Genomic DNA, 25,148 nt, shown 5'->3' on the forward strand with positions numbered 1-25,148 from the left:
CCAGCATGATCTTTCTCTCCTGCGCTGGGCTCTCTGACGCCTGAGCTTCAAAACTGCATAATAGAGCAGGTACTGTTGCTGGTGACTACCCATCACTGCATTCTCCATAGTGCAGGGTTAAAAGACACTTTGTAATGGCAGGCAAAACAAAGTAATGTGTAAATAGCTATGTCCAGCGTTCAGCAGGTATAAACCAAGCCTCACTAGTAACAAAGCAGAAATACACTGGTTTAAAATGGCTGCTGCTATTCCTATCCCCCTCTGCTAGTCCTCCCCCTCTGCTAGTCCAGCCCCTTCATTCAAATTTCAAAGGCCCATCTGACGACGGTCGCATGTGTTCTTGCAAAAAAAACAAAAACCAGCGATCCGACCGTCTTAACGACCATCGCGGGCGCATCGGGATCGGATCTAGATCGTTCCGCAAAAAAACACAATTTTTGCTAATCGTTTGCTGGGGACTGCCTGGGAGCTCCCGGGAAGTCCAAGGGAAATCGTTCCATGGTCGTCTATCGGTCGTGAACGACGGTGGTCGTCCTGGTGTGTACCCCACATAAGAAGTCTCGAAAGCTTGCATTTTAACAACATTTATTTTTGTTAGCCATTAAAAGGTATCATATTTGCTAGATTGCTATTTTGTTTTTCTCACTGAGGAACAATAAAACTTTTCTTATCAACTGGCTAACACGGTACCAAACTTTTTTCTTTTGGCTATATTGCATGCGATGCAATTGCATAAGATACAGTGCGATCAAAATCGGGGGCGCCGTGCTAGGAAACAAGTACCGAAGCTTCTTTAAGTTTACACACTAGAACGGTGTACCTGGCCGATGTGCTGGCCAACAGGCTGATATTATGTATCTGTGGTACACATCAGAACAATGTAATGAAGCATATAATGACTCCTTGTTCCTTCCTTCATTACATGGCACAACGCCACATGAGATATATCATCCTGTTGGCCATGCAGAATGGCAGTTCGGAAGATATACTGTATCTAACAACCAGTGGAGCCAGAAAATTGTCCAGAAACGACATATCTAGTGTATATCTGGTTTTAGGTTCTGAGATAACATATGTGAAAAACCAAGCCAAAAACTATGTATATAATTGTTTTTATGTTCTATCTGTCCAATACTTGGCTCCTACTGGCACGTTCCTGTAATTGTTTGTATTTCATTGCTTTTGCACTTGTAGTTTTGTGTTCCTTTTAGTCCTTTGCGGTCTCTGGATTCTATATTTTTATTCATTGGTTCACAAAGTGTGCCTTGGGACTCTTTCAGGAGTCCATGACAATTCAGATTATTCATGGTCAATGTAATAGGCAAAACCAGCGCTGGTGGCTGCCATTTATAAAATATGGGAAGAAACCGAAGCGAATCCTGTTTTTGACTGAATTTAACATATTGCTGCAAATTATAGATATTTATTAATTCTATATTTATTATAATTCTGCAAATTATAGATATTTATTTTTCTAAATTTCATTTGGGCTAGGAGCGCTATGAAAAAAATTCAGATACTCTAGGGCACTGTGATTCAAAACATTTTGGCAACCTCTGTTTTAATTTCTATTTTTTAACGTTACATTTTAACTTCAATAACAATTGGTAGATTGGGTGCTTGTGTATTATCAGAGCGCCCATCGCATCGCATATCACCAATTAAGGTATGCGATGGGACCCGATCTCCGGGCCCACAGACCCGCACTGTACGATAAAATATTGCATCGCATGCCATTAGAAATGGCATGCGATGCGATATTAAATTGTACAAGCACCCTGATGGGTGATTATTATGTTTAATGCACCCCCGAAGCGTGGCGAGCGCAGCGAGCCCGCAAGGGGCGGCGGTATGCGTCCTCCGACCTTTTCATACCCCCACTATCCACGGCGGCGCAAGGGGCGGCGGTACGCGTCATCCGACCTTTTCATACCCCCACTATCCACGGTTCGGTGACTCGCTATCCGTCGTGGATAGTGGGGTATGAAAAGGTTGGAGGACGCGTACCGACGCCCCTCGCGGGCTCGCTACGCTTGCCACGCTTCGGGTGGCGTTAACAATGGGGGTGCATTTAACATAGTAATCACCCATCTGGGTGCCTGTACAATTAAAAATCGGGTGCAATCGGATCGCATGCGATGCAATGCGACCAAAACTATGTCGTACGATTGAAATCTTGGGCGCCCTGATAATACACAAGTACCGTAGATTGTTTTCCAAAAAGAGTTCTTGGTACTTGTGTATTAGCTGGGCGCCCATTACGTAGTTTGCGTATTGAGAATACCAATACACCACTATACTGGCAACGTAAACTACGTAAGTTACACAATTTGTTCAGGAGCTGTGCTAATACACAATGGTTCATATCCCCGCTATCCACGTCATACCCGCAGTGTCCACGTGGGCGTGGAGTTAATTTTATATAGTGTGGCGAGCCCAAAGTGTGACGCTTCGGGCTCGCTGCGCTCGCCACACTTTATAAAATGTACTCCACGTGGACACTGCGGGTATGACGTGGATAGTGGGGATATTATTGTGTTAGTGGCTGAAATGTGTGTGTGTGTGTGTGTGTGTGTGTGTGTAGTGCATCATACTTACCCTCAACGATGTCCCCGGCACCAGCGTTTCCCTCCTCCATGACACTTCCCGGTGGCAGCAATGTACGCAATTAGCGTAGTGCCGCTGGGGGAGCAGGGAAACCACGTGAAGCTCCCCCAGCGGCAGTATGCTGAATTGCGGACATTGCTGCCACCGGGGAGTGTCATGGAGAAGGCGAGTGCCCGAAGAGGTGAACGCTGGCACCGGGGACACCGTTAACTAGGAGTGCCATGGAGGAGGCGAGTTCTGGAGGTGGGGAACGCTGGCGCCGGGGACACCGTTAACTAGGAGTGATATGGAGGAGGAGGGGAACGCTGGTGCCGTGGACATCGTTGAGGGTAAGTATAATGCACTACACACATATTAGCAGGGTGCCTGGCTACGCTACGCTGACAACGTAGCCTAAGGTTCGTTGTCAGCGTAGCCGGGCGCCCTGCTAATACACAAGTACCGAGTTCTTTCTCCCTTGTTTTTTCACTTTCTTCCGTTTATTCTCCTGGGCACACCTCAAAAATCATTTTCCACTTCTGCCTGGGTCTAACATTGTTCGTGTCAATTATCCTACCACGTTCAAACTCCAATGTTTCCAATTTGAATGTTTTTGAATATTTCCATACTTTTTTTTTTTTTTTTTAATATTTTATTTTTTGTTTCTTCAAATAAGTAGAATTAAAAGCCCCAAACTGGGCTTTCGTTTCCATTTTACCTCTGCAGAATGCCAGCTAATTCCAGCGACTCGTGCAGTGTTCAATTGGTGAAAGAGCAATAATAATTGTATTTATATATCGCTTTTCTACAGCAGGACTCTAGGGGGGTTGATTCTATTACACCGGAAGGGTGTGAGTTGCCGTTTTAACGCTGAAAACGGCATCTGAATTAATTTTAATTTGCACCCTTCGCAGGGCCGAAGTTGCTGAAAGACCTATGGAGGTGCGAGCACTTTTCAGCGAATTCAGTCAGCCGTAAAATGCGCTCTGTGTCCTGTGTCATGATGATTCACAACTCGCGAATCATCCGCACCCTTCAGGTGTAATAGGAGCGACTCCAAAGACGTTTGTAAAAATGTATTACAGACATTCCTCACTTAACGTATGGGGGGTGAGTGGTGCGCTATCAACAGCTGCTGGCACTGGGTTGTCAGACCCAAAAAACAATGTGGTAAAAAAGAAGAAATGTGCCAGCGCTGGCTGAATAATTATGAAGACCAGACGGTATCTCAAAATTATTACAAATTTAATTATACATATAAAAACATGAAATAACAAAAATTATAATAAAAACAATGTATAATAGTTAAAAAGAGAGAGCACAAGATGCTTGACTGATATATGCGGAGCTCCACTAATGTGGAATGAAAATTGAGAGTTGATATTACCATCTGTAGTTGGCTGGTGTGGATGACAGCAGCAATATAAGTGATGTTGCAGTCCCGGTTGATATAGTTCCCTATGAGGGGATGGGGGTATTACTCCCTATTTGGCGTCTTCTCCTTTTAATGTGGATCTTTTAGGAACTAAGCTGAAGTCCCATGCAAGTTTTTGTAATCCAATAGAAGAATGTGGAGATGATGGACGTCTGTGGGAGAAAGGGCATCACTTGGGCAGATGGATATGAAGAAATAATGCAGCTCAACGCGTTTCCCCGGATGTTTGCTGTCCGGCTTCCTCAGGAGCAAGTGTCAACACACTTGCTCCTGAGGAAGCCGGACAGCAAACATCCGGGGAAACGCGTTGAGCTGCATTATTTCTTCATATCCATCTGCCCAAGTGATGCCCTTTCTCCCACAGACGTCCATCATCTCCACATTCTTCTATTGGATTACAAAAACTTGCATGGGACTTCAGCTTAGTTCCTAAAAGATCCACATTAAAAGGAGAAGACGCCAAATAGGGAGTAATACCCCCATCCCCTCATAGGGAACTATATCAACCGGGACTGCAACATCACTTATATTGCTGCTGTCATCCACACCAGCCAACTACAGATGGTAATATCAACTCTCAATTTTCATTCCACATTAGTGGAGCTCCGCATATATCAGTCAAGCATCTTGTGCTCTCTCTTTTTAACTATTATACATTGTTTTTATTATAATTTTTGTTATTTCATGTTTTTATATGTATAATTAAATTTGTAATAATTTTGAGATACCGTCTGGTCTTCATAATTATTCAGCCAGCGCTGGCACATTTCTTCTTTTATTCCTCACTTAACGACCTACCTGTTTATCGACTGCTCAGACTTAGACCTGGCCTTCTTTTATCGGCCGCACTGCGACTGCTCAGACTTATGACCCCGCCTGCTCGTACTTACGACCTGCCCTTGAACCCCCCTAATCATTCGTACTTTCAACCCACCCAGACTGTTAAGTGACCCGTGCTGAGCACATTTTGCAGCGTCTCCGCAACATGTCAGAGAATAGGAGGAGTATGACTTTTCTTTATTTAGAAGTGTACTCCACTTTATATATTTATATTATGTATTTTTATACACGTTCGTTTAACGACCGAGTCGTAGGAACTGAACCCGGTTTTTAAGTGAGGAATGTCTGTATTGTTATTATTGCTCAGCTGCTTCTGAAATATATTTTTGTTAAGTGTGGAGTTAAATCTATGATTTTCCACACGTGTTAATAATAACTGTTGTAAATATAGATAGTCTTAAAAAAATAAATAATAATAATCCTACAAAGGTATCAGAGACATTAACTGTGTTCTACAGCTCTTTGTTCTGCTCTGAGTTGTCACCTCCCATTCAGCATTTGCATCATGTGACCTACTCTAGGCACTTTCAGGAGTAGGGGCTGGCTGACCACTTTCAGCCTGGGGGAAACACGCAAGGGAGTGGCCCTGGTGAGTATACCTCCATGGGCATATATTCTATTCCAGCATCAATGGTCTGAGCCATTGAGAGACTACGATTTTAACATGTACAAAAGTTATCTCCCACCCTGCCTAGCCCGCCACTGGCCAGAAGGTCAAACCACATGTTTAATTGGAGGAGAATAAATGCAGTGTTGACTGTATGCAGGCTGATCTGGAATTGTTTTCTGTCCCCCATCTGTAAATAAGCTTTCTCACTGTACAGTGATGGACTTCAGCATTGCTTGGCCCATTCCAGGCTAACTGGGGTGTACTTATTTAGCTTAATTGACTTGCTCATGTTGGCTTATTTGCTGTTGAATAAATAATGGCAGAGCTTTTATTATTTGTTACATGGCTTTTTATTTTGCAAATGTTACTTACTTGATGGGGGCTGGAGTCATTTTCTTGTTGCTGTTACAATGTAAAAGTATAGATTTGAAGTAGAGTGTACTTTACTCTCACAACTCTCATAGGAATTAGCCAGCTCATTTGTTCATTGTATTTAATGGGCTATAGCGTCTTCTAAAATATTTGAAAATGGGTTGTTCTTATCCTTGCCTGCTTTCCTCAGATAACGGTTATAATTTAGGGGTGCAATATGGGACTCCGACAGTCGGGATCCCGACAGTCATTAGCCCGACATCGGGATACTGACTGCCTGTACTCAGACAGCATGGCGAGCGCAAAAAAGCCCCTTGCAGGCTCGCTGCGCTCGCCACGCTGCAGGCAGGGTGGCTCGCTACACGAGCCACCTATTCTATTCTCCCTCTATGGGGGTCATGGGGCACCCGGCTGTCGCCGTTTTGACAGTCAGGATCCCGACGTTGGGTAAATGACTGTCGGGAACCCATCTGGCACCCATAATTAAGGACACGTATTTGTTTCACTTTCCTACCAAAATAGCCATTTTGTCCTCAGAGTGTGCCAGTTTTGTCCCTGCATCTGGGATACAGTCACTAAGTTGACATGCATTAGGTCCACAGGGCTGAAAGTTATTTTTTCAAATTCTGCCGCCCTTACTGACCACTGCCGCACGCTAGCCCTACTGCACAGTGCTCCGTTATACCGCCGCCAGCACCTGATGTGGCATGCAACACTGGATACTGGAAAAAAAAGCACTTGGGCACCATAAGATGCGATGTCACATATTTTTATGAGCACCATTAGCCAGTGGCAAATTTTCCACAAGGCAACCTAGGCGTTTGGCTTTCCAAAACACTCCCAGGGGAGCATTGTGCGGCTTACACGTGATGTCATGACATCTCATGGACCTGTCCATACTCCCAAAGTCCCATTTGATGTTCTTTGATAGGATAACAAAAAAATATTTGGACAAAATGGTGTCATCCAGTGTATGTTGGCTGTCAGTTGACTGTAAATATGATATCAGTATTAAGCCAACTTCCAGAAGACCTAGAGCCTGATTCAGATTTGTATGTAATGCCGATATGACTGTGCACATGCCAAGGTGGTCTATGGATGCCGGCTGCAATCAGCAGCAACAGTATAGTGCTATGGATTGTTTGAGGAGGGCCCCAAACTGGTATCTTGTCTAGGGCTCCTTGAGGTCTAAATCAGCCTCTGGGCTTAGCACTTGCTTTGATAGCTCAGGTGGCGAAATTTTTCTTGAGTGTACCAATATTACAGTGTATAAGGGGTAAATGTACTAAGATTGGAGTTCTATAGAAGATGGAATGTTCCCCATATCAACCAATTAGATTCTACTTTTTTATTTAGTACCTTCTATAGGAATATAATCTGATGGTTGATATGAGCAACATCCTATTTTCGATATAACTCCCAATTTAGTCAAATTTTCCCTCATTTTCCAATTTTTTAATATTGTAGTTTTAATCCTGCACACATTTATCGGGATAATTGTTGATATTGCCTTTTATCAGGTGAACCGGTCTTTCATCATGGACATGTTGGTACACGCTATGTTTCCTGTAGTGTACATAGGATATGGAGAGAAAAGGCCATGGTGCTAGTATTGGAGGACACATTGTAGGCAATGTAGACTTGCTAGAGATTGCCTGAGCTTTCATTGGGCAAGAACGGTTCTGACCACCAGGGTATTAGGCTAAACAAAGTGTGAATATATATGATCACACTAGCGGCCTGATTTTTTCCAATCTGTCTAATGCCACGTGAGGTAAGAATGAGGAAATGCAGGAATGGGTGACATGAGACTGGCACAGAGCTGCATATTGTGGTTGGCATACAAGGCTGTGTTTGTAGTACTGGTGTGCAGGAAGTTTCACTTGTGGGTTCAGGTCTGCTTGTTATGCATGGAGGTGGGCGTTAACCTGTAAGGAGCAGTGTTTACTTAAATTCATTTTTATTGTACCACAAATACTATTTACTGCTCCTCATGCTGTCTGACCATCCATCATATAAAGCTGGGTACACATATATACAATTGTCGGGCCGTTCTCCCGTTCTGGGTCGGACAGCCGTTCAATTGTATATGTGTGTACGCTGTCCCGTACGAGCGATAAACAGCAAAAAACTGTCTTGACCGTCCATACTCGGTCGGTCGACGGTTCTTTGCTGTTTAAGTTTCATCTGACAGGACGGCCCCATATCGGTACAAAAGTGCAGTGTGTAGGCACGTTCGACCGATATGCTGCCATCCTTGCGACTATACTGCCAAAGCTGGGCGTTCCATAGCTGCATCCTCTGGCAGGGTGACTAAAAAAAAAAAACGGCGTGTACAATTTTACATGCGACGTCTGATGTACTCCCGTCCAAACAGTCGCAAGAAAAAGATTATACCACCGTACACACTGTCTCGATTTGGGCTATTGGCACGTCACATGTGACCAAAATTATCATAATGGGCTGGGTTAGGGCATAATTATAGCTGTCACCCTTTTACCTATTAAAAAAAAAAAACGGCGTGCGGTCCCCCCCACAGCCGTAACCAGCACCAGGCTGAAAGAGCCGGGGCTGGTATTAAAAAATCAGGAAACCCGACAAATAGGGCTTCGCTGATTTTTTTTTTTAAAACCAGCCCCAGGCTCCAGGTCCGGGGCTGGTTCCCAAAATACGGGGGACAAAATAACTAGGGGGTCCCCCGTATTTTACGAACCAGCCCCAGGCCAAACCAGCCAGTAGGGTAATGCCACAGCCGGGGGAAACACTTATTATATAAGGTCCCGCGGCCAAAGCATTCAGCCCTCTGACCGGTCAGCCTGGCCAGGGGCCCTGGGGGAGTGGGGACCCCCCCCCCCCCTCCAGGACTTACTTGACCAGGCTGAAGCCTGGTGCTGTCCCCGGTGGCCCTGTGCAGTGGCCACTGGGCTGATTCAGTGTAAAAAAAATAGAATAAAAACTATTGTCTTTTCCAGTGGAACTATGAGTCCCAGCATGCCTCCCCCGCATGCTGGGACTTGGAGAACCACAAGTCCCAGCATGCGGGGCATTAAAGGGCCCGCTGGCACTTGTAGTTCCACAGGAAAAAAAAATAGTTAAATAAATACACAGACACATTAGAAAAATAAAAGTTTAATACATACATTACACACACATACTGATACTTACCTATCTTGAGCCCGTCGGTAGGTCCCAGGGTCTGGTCCGGTGGCTTGGTTCCGGGGCTGGTCCGGGTACGGGGCTCCAGGGCTGAAGAGTCCTTTCTCAGCTCCTGATTGGCCAGAAATCATTCTGAGTAGAGACGCCGAGGAAGAAGGATCTCTGCGTCTCTATTGTACAGCGGAGCGGGTACCACTGCAGCCGGGAGCAGCGCGACTTCCTTCCCCAGGTAACCCTTTGGATTACTACGGATCCAGGACCCCGGACTCTTCAGCCCTGGAGCCCCAGACCCGGAACCAAGGCCCCGGAACCAAGCCACCGGACTGGACCCTGGGACCTACTGACGGGCTCAAGATAGGTAAGTATCAGTATGTGTGTGTAATGTATGTATTAAACTTTTATTTTTCTATTCTAATGTGTCAGTGTGTATTTATTTAACTACTTCAGCCTGGGCAGGTAAGTCCTGGAGGGGGGGACCCCTTTATTGGGGGGGGGTCCCCACTTCCCCAGGACCCCTGGCCAGGCTGACCGGTCAGAGGGCTGAATGCTTTGACCGCGGGACCTTATATAATAAGTGTTTCCCCCGGCTGTGGCATTACCCTGCTGGCTGGTTTGGCCTGGGGCTGGTTTGTAAAATACGGGGGACCCCTGGTCATTTTGTCCCCCGTATTTTGAGAACCAGCCCCGGACCTGGAGCCTGGGGCTGGTTTTAAAAAAAAAATCAGCGAAGCCCTATTTGTCAGGTTTCCGGATTTTTTTTTTTTTGGATTTTTTTTTTAATACCAGCCCCGGCTCTTTCAGCCTGGTGCTGGTTACGGCCGTGGGGGGGGGACCCCACGCCGTTTTTTTTCTTAATAGGTAAAAGGGTGACTGCTATAATTATGCCCTAACCCAGCCCATTATGATAATTTTGGTCACGTGTGACGTGTCAATAGCCCAAATCGAGACAGTGTGCAGTATTCAATGCCGGTGCGAGCGGCCGGCGAGGGGGTTAAACTGCGAGGATCACAGAAAACCAGTGATCCTCGCAGTTTAACCCCCGCGCCGGCCGCTCGCACTATGCAACGTTCCGGGGGAATCCTCGCAGTCACAGAACTGCGAGGATTCCCCTAAACTGCGAGAGCCGCGGCTAGTGCAGCAAACTCGCTGTAATTAGCCTCGGCTCTCGCAGCTTTTGGAGGCACGTTTGCAAATTCCCCCTCGCTCAAAAAACGGAGCGAGGGGGAATTTGCGAATGAGGGGGGGTCAGTTGAATACTGACAGGGTGAGCGGTGACTGCGAGCAAAAAGTCCTGCTCGCAGTCACCGCTCGCCGACGGCATTGAATATATGCCAGTGTGTACGGTGGTATAATCTTTTTCTTGCGACTGTTTGGACGGGAGTACATCAGACGTCGCAAGTAAAATTGTACAGGTGTGTACGTGCGTGTCGGCTGTTGTTTGTGGACGGTCCGACGGGAGTACGGTTGGCCGAACGGTTACAAGAAATAGGGATTGTATAGATGTGTACACAGCTAGTGCCTAAAAGTGTTCAACTAAATATTGGATGTCAAATCTCGGCCACTGCTCGACATAGGAGGCCCAGTTTTACTAAATGGGGACCCCCCAAAAGCACCTCAGAAGCAGTGCATGGCAAAAGGCTTTAATCTCAGTTATTTAATGTGGTCATTAAGGTGGCGCAGATCGCTGCAAATATTTCAACACAAAGGACGAGAGCAGTGCGTTTCCTCTGCATCTCTTTCTGTGTGTGTGTGTGTGTGTGTGTGTGTGTGGGGGGGGTACTAATTACCTGGGCCCAGGTCTAATGCCGGGGCACAGTTAGGCCCACGTTAACGGGCAGCAGCAGCTCTTCTCAATCCAGCACATGTTACTTGTGCTGGGCTGCATTGTTGCGAGGGAGGCCCTTAAAGTCCTATTTTTCTGTATTTTATTCTAAGGGTGCATGGCCACACCTCCCAAGATTAGACCACGCCTCCTGCAAACTAACTTTGGCCTGGCCAAGCTTTTTACTTCCCTATCTGTGTGTTTTACGGAGGGGATATGGGAGTCTTTTAATCAAGTGTTGTTAAGGTACAGTGCCAACCCGTCTAAACGGGATACGGTCATTAGGTCGGCAGGGGTAAGGTTGACACAAACAGGTTGAAAGGTCGACATGGGGTTTTTTCGACTTTGTTTTTTTGAGCAGACATGTGCCGACAGGCGGTATTTTATGCCCTACCATCCACTAGGGCGTGGTGGGAGAATAAAATAGTGTGGCGAGCGTAGCGAGGCACCATGCCCGAAGCATGGCGAGCACAGCGAACGATGCGAGGGGATGTGGTGGTATGTTTCGGTGTCCATGTCGATACATGTGCCGACAGGCGGTATTTCATGCCCTACCATCCACTAGGGCATGGTGGGAGAATAAAATAGTGTGGCGAGCGTAGCGAGAAGCATGGTGAGCACATCAATCCATGTGAGGTGATGCAGTGCACTTTTTTAGTGTCCATGTTGACATTAGCGACCTTTTGACTGTCGACCTTTCCCATGTCGACCTAATGCGTGTGTCGACCTAATCCATGTTGACCTTTATGCATGTCGACCTTCAGTGGTAGACCTAATGCTTGTAGACCTAATGTCTGTCTATCCTATGATAAATACTCGTCTAAACTATGGGGTGCGATGAGGAAGTTCTGCTTGTCTCCTGCAGGAAGGGGCGAGCACAAATATTGGGCCCCCAAAAAACTGAATTCCCCTTTATGTACGTTGTAGCTGGCCAGTGTTCTCGCTTAGTAGCCACATTGACCCTTGTAGTAACAGTATAATTGCTTCATTGTGTTCTACGCTAGTATAGCATGCAGCTCTACAGGTTATTCTTTGGTTTGTGTGCTTTGGCTTTGGCCTATCCTTTCTCCCTCTTTCGTTCTGCAGCTGCCCCTCCTCTGCTTCCCCTCCCTGTGTCTCACAGAATGCATCATCCCCATACTTCTCTGTGTCAGGTTATACATGACAAAATCTGTAGTAGACTCTGTGTGCTGTGAGTCAGAGGTGTTGGCACGTCACGCTGCATTTCCACCGCTGGGTGCGGACCTCTGCAGCCATGCTGGTATCACTTTCCTGAGCCTTCTGCCCCAGACACTTGTATTCTTGTGGTAATGCTGCTTTTCCTAACATCCTTATATAGTTTCAGTCTCTGACTTGTCTTAGCGCGTCCCAGTAAAGTTCAAAGTCCAACTTGTAGCCTCGCGATTAACTTTTTTTCCTCCCTCACAGTCCATAACATTGTTTTGATCCTTTCCACATGCTTGATTTGTAAGTGGATAATCACTAAATCTGTGCTGAAAAATAGGCCTGTTTGTTCAATCTGATACTTATGTTTTATACCCCTCTCTCTGTTATTTCTCTCTCATTTTCTAACACAGACATGGCTCCGTTAACTCCTGGTCCAGTCCAGGTAGTTATCGTGCAGAAGGAGGATCATTCGTTCCAGCTGGATGAGGAGGCGCTGGCCTCTGTGCTTCTCCAGGACCACATCCGGGATCTCGATGTCGTGGTGGTATCTGTGGCTGGTGCTTTCCGCAAAGGGAAATCCTTCCTGCTAGACTTCATGCTGAGATACGTGTACAGCCAGGTGATCCTCACACTTTGCATTCCCCACACTGCAAGGCCTCTTAACGCCTCACACAACGTCATAATGTCAGACTTACCTGCCTCTACTACAAACGTGCAGTACACCAGGTGTTAACAGCTACTTGCAATACCAAAGTTATAATGATATCACAACATATATAGATACAGTCACGAAACAGTAGCAACAATGGATGATAACATTTGTGAATGCAACAAATGTCCATGTGATCTATGGGCCTGATTCACCATGGATTACATATAATGTAGCACCTTATCATATGCAATCCATGAAATGCAAACGCAGGAGGAGGGGCAAACCACTTGCATGCATTTGTGATCACTTAAAACTGTGATGTGATTGCAGGCCCCGAGGATCATTGTGATGCTCTTCTTACACCTTACTCCGGCTGCCTACTGCATGACAGCTTGCGATTGGTCAGGTCACTCAAAATAAACGGGGCAGTACGCCCCTGTTTCCAGCAATGCCGGCCTCCTCTGCCCCTCCCCACAAATGCCTCGGCCTGTCAATCAGACAGAGATGTTTGCAAATCTACAAGGCTATCTGGCAGTATGAAAGGAAGAGCACAGTCTCATGGGCATATCGTGTGCCATCATGTAGTCGGATGCTATTTATTCTGGTGGGTATTTTGCACCCAGTGTAGCGTAGGGTTAACTGCCTATATTGTTGTTGAAGTCTGTTCTACTTGACGGTAAGCAGTAAGGCTGCGGGTTGCTTATGCATTAAGGAACATGTATAGTAGTAATATGCCATTAATAAAATAAATGGAGATATTTGTTTTATTTAAATGCAACATTTTAATTGTTTTAGTTGTTCCTGAATTGCATCACTATAGGGCTGTGACACATTTTGCTTGCTGAAATGTGAACACTGTACATTGGAGATCATTCTAATTAGCGAAATACGTTCGCACAAAGGTTGGATGGTGAAGCACTGTGCATGCGCATTTTCACTTATGCGCATGTGCAGGGCTTCAGTGCAGCCACCTTTTGGAGACTTGCATAGTCTCCATGCAAGCCTCATGGGGGTGGGCCTGTAGGAGGCGGACAGGGGGCGGTTGCATGAAAACTCCCTGCTTTTGTCAGACAAACTAGTATAAAGACACATAGCTGTTTAGTTATATGCAAAGAGGGCAAGCTGCCATTGTATCGGATTGGAAATGCTCCCAACAGCACCACAAATTAGGACCCGATCTTGCTTCAGCTTGGTGGCTTTTTGTACACTAAGAGGCAAGTTAGTAGCAGCATATAGCCACACTTATACCATTTTCTCTTTCAATGGTCCTGGTGACACAGCTCAACACTGGGATGTAGGAGGGTCCGAAGGAGCGAGGCACCTATCCTAAAGTTTTAGAGGGTAGGCTCCTCCCCTACTGCATCCCTGGACTCTTCAGTTCGTGTTAGGTGCCCACTGGAGTGGGTGCTATTCTAAAGGGCTGCAGGAGCAGCCGAAGAATTAGAGTAGTTAGGGGATTTTTATTATTTTATTAACTTTCACACTAGCTAGGTAGGCACAGTGTGAGGATTCTCATAGTGAATCCTCACACTGCTTGCGCAGCAGGAGCTGACAGAAGCGCGTCCTGTCAGCTCACTGTGCACAGGGGAGACACTGTCTGGTCTCCCTGTGCAGCGCTTATAGCCTTTTCTAAAAGGCTGCCTGGGCTCCGGAGTACCCTGAAACCGGCTCCACGTTTAGGTGGGGATCATGGGGGACAGGCGCTCCGTGATGGCGGCGGCCATTTTATGCGGAGCTTACACGCTGAGCTCCTAGATGAGAGGACAGCAGCGTTGTGACAGGCATGTTCCAAGTGATCCCCATTTGAGGGGGAGACACTGGAACTAGGAAATCCTACCTAAGGAGCGGCTTGCTGGGGGTGGTTGGCGCCAAAAGGTCACGGACCCCGCAGCAGCAGGGACCTGTGGTCTCTTCCTTCACTCTGACTTTGGCGCCTTTCAGAACGCTTGCAGCGGAGCTGAGCTGGCTTACTGATCCTGGCAGAGTGACTTGGATTTCCTGGGCATCGCTTCCCCGCAGTTGAAACCAACAGACAGATAAGTGACTGGGTGCATTGCTCTGTATAAACGCTTGTACATTGTTTGCACTGTGTATACTGATAGATATACATTTATCACTTGCATCATGTCTGAGCATCAGGCTGTGGTTTTGGGGGAGGGAGCCCTTAGTGCACTGAGCGCGTGCAATGTTTGCACACAAAAGTTTGTCCCTGAGCAGATGGCCTAGGGGGGCTTATGTATTACTTGCGCTGATGTGAGACCCATGGGCAGTGATCCCCATAGGGCAGAGCAGATGGAACCTGCGTGGGCCAGGGCCCTAGGCAGGTCAGTAAACGCTTTGGTGCAGCTTTTGGACAGGCAGAGTGATGGGCTGGTAGAATCACAGAGACCTATGCCATCATCTCAGCAGTCGTCTGGCTCCTTGCCTCTTACCCAGGCAGATCCTGCACTGATCCAGGTGATGCAGGATACTGCAAAAGGGATTAACAGGTTCAGTGAAATGCTGGACAAAATGGATGATGTGGCAGGGACCCCTAGAAGGTCTTATGCTTTAACTACTGTGGTAGATGAAGAGGAAGGAGAGTATACTGACATCCCCTGGGATCAGGGTGATGATTTGGAAGAGAACTCTGCTGCTGGTATAGAGGATCTCATTGTAGCTGTGAAGCAGGCTTTAAAGCTGACTGTGGAGGATAAGACTCCTGTTAAAGGTGTTTTTAAGCGACAGCGGAAGGAGGCTGTTACTTTTCCTTCAGATGAGGGGTTACAGGAATTGTTAGAAGGGGCTTGGAAAACTCCTGATAAGAGGCTTCAGATGCCTAAACGATTCCTTAGTCTGTACCCCATGCCAGAGTCTCATGCGGAGCTCTGGGAAAAGGTCCCAGTTGTGGACGCTTCAGTGGCACGTTTGTCCAAGGCTACTGTATTACCAGTACAAGGCGGTGCAGCTTTTAAAGATTCTGTGGATAAAAAGCTGGAGGGAAACCTCAAAGCTATATTTGAAGGGGTGGGGTTTACCTTACGACCCCTTATTGCTTCAGCCTGGGTTTCTAAGGCCATGATAGAGTGGGCTGGTGAATTATGCACCATGCTGCAGGCTGACCCTGGTGCATTACTGCTTGCAGAAAAGATTAAGGCAGCGGCAGAATATGCAGTTGAAGCAGAGGAGGAAGCTATTAAAATGGCAACCAGAGTGTCCACAGTCTCCATTAATGCCAGGAGAGTGCTTTGGCTTAAAGCCTGGGAAGCAGACAATGAGTCCAAGAAGGCTCTGGAAACATTAGCCTTCAAAGGAAAGGTACTCTTTGGTACCGAATTAGAGGAGATTATAAAACAGGCCACAGGCGGCAAAAGTACATTCCTGCCGGCCTCCTCAGCAAAGCAGACGTCCAGATTTTCTGCTTTTAAGCCGTCCTTTCGGCCCTCCCCTAGAGGTGGTGCGTCCTTTCGAGGACAGTCTTTCAGGGGAAGGTTTCAGTCCTCTAGAGGCAAGACACAAAAGTCAAAATTTGGCTCTTTTCACAAGAAGCCTGCCAATAAAGGAGAGGACAAACCCTCTGCATGACTGTCAGGGGCTTCGCCCGACAGTGACAAAAGTGGGCGGGCGTCTCACACTCTTCAGGGACGCTTGGGCTTCTCTAGGCCAGGATGCCTGGGTGTTAGATATTATAACACAGGGTTACAAAATCCCTTTCAGAGGGCCACCTCCGAAGAGGTTCATTCCCACATCCTTACCAAAGGAGGCACGGCTGCGTACAGCTCTTGTGAGAGCAGCGCACTCCCTTTTGGAAAAAGGGGGGTTACATTAGTCCCCAAGACAGAGTGGAAGAAAGGCTTTTACTCCACGCTGTTCCTGGTGCCCAAACCAGACGGGTTTTTCAGACCAATACTAAATTTGAAGTCTCTAAATGTTCATTTATGGGTAGACCATTTCAAAATGGAGTCCCTACGGTCAGTACTCCTGAGTCTGGACCAGGGAGAATTTTTGGCGTCCATGGATGTCCAGGACGCATATCTGCACGTCCCTATACACCCGGAGCATCAGACCTTGTGGAGGTTTGCCATAGGAGACCTGCATTTATAATTCCGGGCGTTACCCTTTGGGCTAGCAACCGCGCCAAGGGTATTCACAAAGATAATGTCAGTGATGGCGGCGGTGCTGAGGCTCAGGGGAATCACAGTAATACCCTATTTGGACGATCTCCTGTTCAAAGCGGAGTCAGCAGCCATGCTGCAGAGTCACTTGGCAGAGGCCATCAGTTTTTTGCAGGCTCACGGCTGGATTTTAAATTTGCAAAAATCTCAGTTGGTACCGTCACAAAGACTCCAATTCTTGGGAGTCATACTGGACACCCATCTTCATCGGGTTTTCCTCCCGGAGATAAAGGCCAGGGATCTGGTCACCCTAGTCCAGGAGATTCTCAGGGCTCAGAGCATTTCAGTATGGAGGTGCCTCAAGCTCCTGGGGAAAATGGTGGCGTCATTCGAGACGCTTCAATTTGCCAGGTTCCACTCTCGGAGGTTTCAATGGAACATTTTGTCAGCCTGGTCAGGAAACACTTTGACCATGAAATCCGAGATGATAGTGCTGTCTTCGGACACTCAGGAATCCTTGAAATGGTGGACAGAAGTAGATTCCCTTCAGTGGGGTCGGTCATTACAGACCTGGGACTGGTTGGTAGTAACTACCGACGCCAGTCTCAGGGGCTGGGGGGCAGTAGTCCTGGATCTCAGGCTTCAGGGCCTGTGGACGGCAGAGGAATCAGCGTTACCAATCAACATCTTGGAGCTGAGAGCTGTCTGGAAAGTGATTTCCTTGGCGGGAGACAGGTTACAGAACCTCCCTTTGAGGATTCAGACCGACAATGCCACAGCTGTGGCGTATCTGAATCACCAGGGAGGTACACGCAGCAAATTGGCCATGTGGGAGGTGTCCAAAATCTTCCTATGGGCGGAACAGAATGTTCCAGCTGTATCGGCTATATTCATTCCAGGAATAGAGAACATAGAAGCCGACTTCCTGAGCAGGGAGGAGCTCAAGGAAGGGGAATGGAGCTTACACCCTCAGGTGTTTCACCAGATCACCTCGATGTGGGGAATCCCGGATGTGGACCTGATGGCATCCAGGGTCAACCGTCAAGTGCCCAGGTTCTATGCCAGAACGAGGGATCCACTAGCGGAGGCAGTGGATGCCATGACTATTCACTGGCAGGGAGATCTCCTTTATGCATTCCCACCAGTACCAATGTTACCGAGACTTCTGAAGAAAATACAGGGGCAGAAGGTTCCAGTGATCTTAGTGGCCCCAGATTGGCCAAGGAGGTCCTGGTACTCGAGGCTTCAGAGGTTGTCTGTGGACTCATGGCGTCTACCTCTGAGACCAGACCTTCTAAGACAAGGCCCATTCAATCACCTGGATTCCGATCGATTGATTTTGACGGCCTGGCTATTGAAACCACCATTTTGAAAAGGAAAGGGTTTTCTGAGGCAGTAGTACAGACGATGATAAAAGCCAGAAAAGCTGTATCTTCGGCAAATTATTATAGAGTCTGGAAGACTTACATTCGATGGTGTGAGAGAAGAAAGGCTCATACATCTCATTTTAAGCTATCAAGAATGATGGAATTTTTACAAGATGGTTTTTCATCGGGGCTAAGCCTTCAGTCACTGAAGGTGCAGATTTCGGCCTTGTCCATCTATTTCCAGAAAAAGATAGCCATTTTGCCGGAAATTCAAACCTTTTTACAAGGAGTATCCAGGTTGAAACCTCCATACAAGCAACCAGTAGCACCTTGGGATCTATCACTGGTTTTGGAATGCCTTCAGAAGGCACCATTTGAACCTTTAAGGTCGGCTGACTTTAAGTTTCTCACGTGGAAGCTAGTGTTTTTGTTAGCAGTAGCATCTGCTAAAAGAGTTTCAGAGTTGGGAGCCTTGTCATGTAAATCTCCCTTCTTAATTTTTCATGATGACAGGGCTGTTTTGAGAACAGTGCCTCAGTTTTTACCGAAGGTGGTATCTACCTTCCATTTACATCAGGAGATAGTTCTACCTGTGTTTCAACCCCCAGAGGGTTCTAAGAAAAGGGACAAATTGAGAACTTTGGATGTTGTGCGTGCTTTACGCATATATGTGGACAGAATGAAGAGTGTCAGGAAAACTGACACATTGTTGGTATTGTATGACGTACACAAAATTGGTTGGCCTGCATCTAAGCAGACTATTGCTAGGTGGTTGCGGTCTGTGATAGCCTTTGCATACACCAAGGTGGGTAGACCGGTACCGGCCAAAATAAATGCGCATACCACCAGGTCAGTCGCCACCTCTTGGGCGGTTCGACATGGGGCCACAGCTGAGCAGGTTTGCAGAGCTGCCACTTGGTCATCTGTTCACACATTTGCCAAATTCTATAGATTCCATGAGTTCGCGTCGGAGGACGCATCATTAGGGCGAGCAGTGCTGAGAGCTGCAGACCTGAGCGTACCCTCCCAAAGGACCGGCTCTGGAACGTCCCAGTGTTGAGCTGTGTCACCAGGACCATTGAAAGAGAAAAAGGGATTTTTGTAAGAACTTACCGTTCGAATCCCTTTCTCTGATATGGTCCTGGTGACACAGCGATCCCTCCCTTACGCTCAGTAAGTATGCCAGAAGTTTCATGATGTTCATGTTAAAATGGTTAAAAGTTAACAGTTTCTGTTATAAAATGTGCATATAATATGTGCAGGCGTTTGTACTGAGTTAATGTATTCCAGTGGCTTTGAAAGATGAACTGAAGAGTCCAGGGATGCAGTAGGGGAGGAGCCTACCCTCTAAAACTTTAGGATAGGTGCCTGGCTCCTTCGGACCCTCCTACATCCCAGTGTTGAGCTGTGTCACCAGGACCATATCAGAGAAAGGGATTCGAACGGTAAGTTCTTACAAAAATCCCTTTTTCACATGGCAAAATGCAGGGTCGCATCGGGATTTTAAAACGGTTCAGTCCCGATGCAACCCTACAATATTGCCAGTTTGCTGATGTCATGCGGGAGGCGCGGCGGGGCATCAATGGGAACGGGGGAAGGAGGCAGCTGGTCCAAGTACTGCCTCCTCCATCAGTGTGAACAGGAACCGAGTTGCTCGACCCGGTTAACCCATTCACACTGCATATCAACCTGGCAACGAACCGGTAAGAAACCTTCTTTTTTTACAGGGTCGTAATGCCGGGTTGCTGGACCTAATAACCCTATTACCGGGTCGACCCGTCAACAAACCGGCATGAACCCGGTAATTAGGTGCAATCTGAAAGGGGTATAACTTGCGTCTAATTGAACTTTATCACCATGTGCATTCCTTTCTTCTTGGCTGTGCTTAATACACATCAACACATCAAATCACACAGAAATAGAACCTAATCAAACCTAAACAAGCTTGGTGGTTTATGTGCTCTGCAGAAGGATGGAAACCACAGGACGTGGCTGGGGCAGGATGATGTACCTCTTACTGGGTTTTCTTGGAAAGGTGGCTCTGAGCCAGACACCACTGGCATACAGATCTGGAGTGAGGTGTTCACTATGAAGAAGCCGGATGGTAAGGAGGTGAGAGCTATCAATAGCAAAAAAATTTTTTAAATCAAGTATGTTTTATTATTTTTGCAAGTTCCAGTTTGCACATTTAATTTAATTGTAAACATCTAGTGCTTTGGGATTCGCACAGTTATTTTGAGGGAGGCTACATATTTGAACCAGTGTGTTCTCTGCTTTTCAGGTTGCCGTGGTCCTTATGGACACACAGGGGGCATTTGACAGTCAGTCCACTGTCAAGGACTGTGCTACCATTTTCGCTCTGAGCACCATGACTAGCTCCATCCAGGTGAGTAGACCTTAAATGACAATCTTCTTTTTCAATTGATTCCTTCTACTGATTCTTTTTCTGGAGATCGGTCAAAAATGTAGCTGGCTCATCTGCGAGAAACACAGATGTTCTAATCTGCCTGTAACACATATAAGGCCTACACAGGCGGCGATTTCATGGTATTCTCTAAGTGATCTCACTAGATCACTTAGAAAATGCCCCAACATCGCTCCGTGTGTAGGGGCGATAGCATTGCGAGGGGACGCGCATCACTATCACCCAGCAATTAATATCCAGCATGCCGAATAAATCTAGTGAGATTGCTGGTCGGAGCCAGTGTTCGCATCGGAGAACACTGGCCCTGACAGAGCACTCAGCCCTGGCACATCGCTGTGCAGCACTGTATGCTGAGTGATCTACATTGGTCAGATCGCTCAGCAGTTTCGCCCCTTAAGGGTTGGGTTCTAGGGGTAAATGTACTTAAGCTTCTAAACATGGAAAAGGTAATGCTGCCCATAGCATCCAATCATTTCTCTATTGCATCCTAGAAAATCAGACAGAATCTGACTGGTTGCTATGGGCAATATCACCTCTTTTAATTTTTAGAAGCTTTAGTAAATTTACCCTCTGTTCTCTTTTATCATATCCTCCTTTTTCCATAAAGAGTGAAATCAGAGAAGTATATTCAGTTTTGTGTTACTTAGCAGCTGCGTTGTTCCTACCTGGCGATGTCCTATGATAACTCTGCTACCGCCACTAGGATAAAGCCTTCCTTTCCTTTCATTTTTATTTGTTGATGCTTTCTGTCTTTTATCCGGCACTTGATTTATTTTCAGAATCAGAATCCGCTTTATTGGCCAGGTATACTAGTGTTAGGTACAGTTAAACAGTGACGGTACAGATATACATAACACATAAAGGTATAGGCTAGATGTACTCTGGGGGTTGCAGGGAACATATATTCGCTGAGCTGCACAGCGCCTAGGCAGCCATCAGTGGCGTCACTGGTCGTTGCAGCAGCTAGGTGGGTAACAATATAGGCAGAGACAGTACAGTTATCACACAGGGAACACATACCCGCCATGCTGTACAGCAACTAGGCAGCCAATCAGTGGCGCCACTGGTCGCCGCAACAGCCAGGTAGGTAACAATACTGCAGGGACAGTACAGATATACATTGCTTTGCAATGCGCAAGACAGGGGAGACACGGGGGGTACATGTGGCTGAGTGCAGTTCCCGTTATTTATTATAACATTCCTACCTTGTTTCTTTTCTCATACAGATTTACAATTTATCCCAGAACATACAAGAGGATGATCTACAACAGCTTCAGGTAGATCTTTTTGCAAAGGAAAGGAAATGTATTTTATTGTTGCCTTCGGCTGCCATACATTGAAAGTTAATGTAAACGAACAGATTGTTATTGATGGACATCTGCCCCCTATCCATGTGCCCGGTTAGTTACTCTTCCTCATCATCCGTGAAGAATATGCTGGGTGCATATCATGCAGGATAGAGGATATTTGAGATTGTGAGACCAAGATTTCCATGTTTTGTTATTGTGGAGAGAAGAATTTCGGTACTTGTTTCCTAGCACGGCCACCATCGGGGGTAATCGTGTACCTTAACTTAAGGTACACGATTACCCCCGATGGACCCGATTTCCTTTGAAATCAGGCCCATTTTGCCGGCAAAGGCAAAATCGGGTCCAACGCGTCGGTTGTGTGCATTAACATGGCACCCGACGCGATGCACTCGATTTTCCCATAGGGTTCAATGTTAAAATATTTTTAACATTGTAAATTGTAATCGCGTTCATCGCGTTGGTCTTGTGCCATTATAATGGCACAAGATGCGATGGACGCGATTAAGCACATTTTACATAGCTAACAATGGGAAATGGGCCAATATGGCCCATTTCTCATTGTATATCCCCCCCCCCCCATTGTGAACGTCACCCCACGATTGACGCCAACCCGAAGCGTGGCGAGCGGCGGCGGCGGTACGCGTCCTCCGACCTTTTCATACCCCTACTATCCACGTCGGCGTGGAGTTGAGAATATAAAGTGTGGCGAGCGCAGCGAGGGGACGCGTATACCTGTGAAGTTATACGCGTCCGCTCGCCACGCTTCGGGCTCGGTGGCTCGCTGCGCTCGCCACACTTTTTATTCTCAACTCCACGCCGTCGTGGATAGTAGGGGTATGAAAAGGTCGGAGGACGCGTACCGCCGCCGCTCGCCACGCTTCGGGTTGGCGTCAATCGTGGGGTGACGTTCACAATGTTCGTGGGGTGCCATTGAGGGGGTTAAAATTGGGGTTTGGGGAGACTTTTACATTGAATCCAATGTAAAACAGGGTCCCAGGGACCCTATTGACATTTCAATCAATGTAAAAATCGGGACCGTCGCGTCGGTCGCATCGCATGCGATGCGACCGACCCGATCAACATCGGTGTGGCCGTTCTAGGAAACAAGTACCAGAATTTCTTATAATACTCTTCATCCTTTCCGTTTATATGTGCCAGGTTCTCTGTAGGAGTGCAGCCATTGTGAATAAACCCTGTGTTTTCCAAAGGGATAGAACGCAACAATTGTAAAATATAATTATCGTTAGCTGCTTATAATACCAGCAGTTTGTATAATACCAATGATCCCAGGTATGGGAAAAACACTGGTCTTGTAGTAATCAAGTTCAAATGCAGTCCAAGAGTGTTTGTTCCTTAGAGCAGTGGTTCCCAAACTGTGCGCCGCGGCACCCTGGGGTGCCTCAGAGCACTTGTAGGGGTGCCCTGGGATGGTGGTCCAGGTCCAATTCATTTTATTTATGGTCAATGTAAATATGTAAACAAACCAAAGTGAATACTGTCCCTCACAGTATTATATATAACTGCACCTAAGGATCACATATAAACACAATTAATTAATTGTATTTATTTAATTAATAGAAACTTTTGGCCTAGGGGTGCCACGAAAAAATGTCTGATACTCCAGGGCGCCGTGATTCCAAAAAGTTTGGGAACCCCTGCCTTAGAGGAAAAAAGCCTGCCGACGTTTCAGTCCTTGTATGGACCTTTATCAAGGCAGTTATAACAGCAGAGTTATCCGAATGCAAAAAAGGGGTACATAAATCCAAATAGGAGGGGGAGGGGGGCTACACAGTCCCTCCTTCTATTTGGATTTCTGCACCCCCCCCCCCCCCCCTTTTTTTTCCCCAAGGAAACAGCGGCACTCGAAGACAGTGTCACAAAGTCTATTTAAATAAAGTGCATAATGTGTCCGAAAATGCCAGTTTCGGGGTTAATCGACTGCTTTTCCAAGGTACATTAAACCATAAAGTGCACTTTGATAAAGTGTGAACCCCGAAACTTTGTGAAAGTACATTGTTGGGCTTTTAGCTACTTACAAATAATTGACGTGTTGGGGACCTGTACTTTGCTCTTTTTTATAAATTGCAAGTACAGTAATTGAAGAAAATGCTTAAAATCCATTTTTTTTTTTTAAATTCTTTAGCTTTTTACTGAATACGGGCGCCTTGCTATGGATGAGATCTTCTTAAAGCCATTTCAAGTAAGAAATCATTAACCTGAATCTATATTTTTTTTGTATTGATTCAATTAACCTTTATGTTGGTTTATGCCGTACCTGTATGGTCACTGAGTGGGGATAGAAGTTTTCTGACAACAATAATTACAGGCCCCAGCAAGTTACTGCAGAAGGACATCACATGTGTAGTCGGCAGACATCACATACTGTACCTGGCAGCACGGTGGAGGCACAGAATGATATGAGGAGTCTGAAGTAACAGACAATTCAACAGATTGTTCAGACTCCTTGAGAACTGCTTCTCTAGCCCAAAGCATTTTACATTCACTTACACAACAGCAGTCACAAAAATCTGAAATTGGGTAGTCACACCTTGCACCCTCTGGAAGGAGAACAAGATATGAGGTATCCTGCCAAGTTGTGAGAAGTCATAGTGACCTCTGAGTGTCCTATACAGGTTATGGAAACTAATAACGCATATACTTACTACTTCTTTCTACTGACAAATCAGCACAACATAAATGACTACAGCGACAGAGTCAGCATCATTAATATTGAGGAGCATTCATGTTTGATATCAAGCACGTAAGCCAACACACAAGTATATGGCATGCACAGATGGTGTAATGGTTACTGCCTCACAGCACTGAAGTCATGGGATCAATTCCTACCATGGCCCTAACTGTGCAGAGTTTGTATGTTCTCCTTGTGTTTGTGTGGGTTTCCTCCAGGTGCTCCGGTTTCCTCCCACAATCCAAAACTATACTGGTAGGTTATTTGTCTTCCAACAAAATTAACCCTAGAATGAATTTGTGCATGTCATAGGGAATATAGATTTTAAGCTCCACTGGGGCAGTGACTGTGAATGTTCAAAATATTCTCTGTAAAGCGCTGCAGCATATGTGTGCTCTATATAAATAACTGTTACTAAATAAATAAATGCAAAGGTAGTATTAATACATGCAGGTCAGCCATCAGAAAGACTTAGGGCGAGATGTACTAAAGGGAAAATGCGGTAAAACCCCCGTTTTACCGCATTTTCCTATGTACTAAAACCCGTTCGCCACGTCACCGCAGGGCAGGGTATCGTCACCTTTGGGTGGCGATACCCTATAGAAGCCTATGGGCTTCTTTTC

General features: G+C 46.4%; 1 protein-coding gene across 2 annotated transcripts in view; it reads left to right on the forward strand.

The window, feature by feature from the left end:
• Positions 1 to 25,148, forward strand: part of ATL3 (atlastin GTPase 3) — a 51,004-nt gene that overhangs the window by 11,055 nt on the left and 14,801 nt on the right. The window contains exons 1-6 of one of the 2 annotated variants that reach the window (XM_083164767.1): positions 12,106 to 12,128; positions 12,399 to 12,607; positions 20,070 to 20,213; positions 20,383 to 20,487; positions 21,753 to 21,803; positions 23,980 to 24,036. In XM_083164767.1, the coding sequence (XP_083020893.1) occupies positions 12,401 to 12,607; positions 20,070 to 20,213; positions 20,383 to 20,487; positions 21,753 to 21,803; positions 23,980 to 24,036 (564 nt within the window). In that variant the 5' untranslated portion in view covers positions 12,106 to 12,128; positions 12,399 to 12,400. Of the gene's footprint in view, positions 1 to 12,105; positions 12,129 to 12,398; positions 12,608 to 20,069; positions 20,214 to 20,382; positions 20,488 to 21,752; positions 21,804 to 23,979; positions 24,037 to 25,148 lie in introns of those variants that run through there. The other variant, XM_083164766.1, reaches the window with a different exon arrangement.

This window comes from Crinia signifera, chromosome 11 (genome assembly GCF_055691185.1).
Source record: "Crinia signifera chromosome 11, ASM5569118v1, whole genome shotgun sequence".
NCBI classification, from domain to species: Eukaryota; Metazoa; Chordata; class Amphibia; order Anura; family Myobatrachidae; genus Crinia; species Crinia signifera.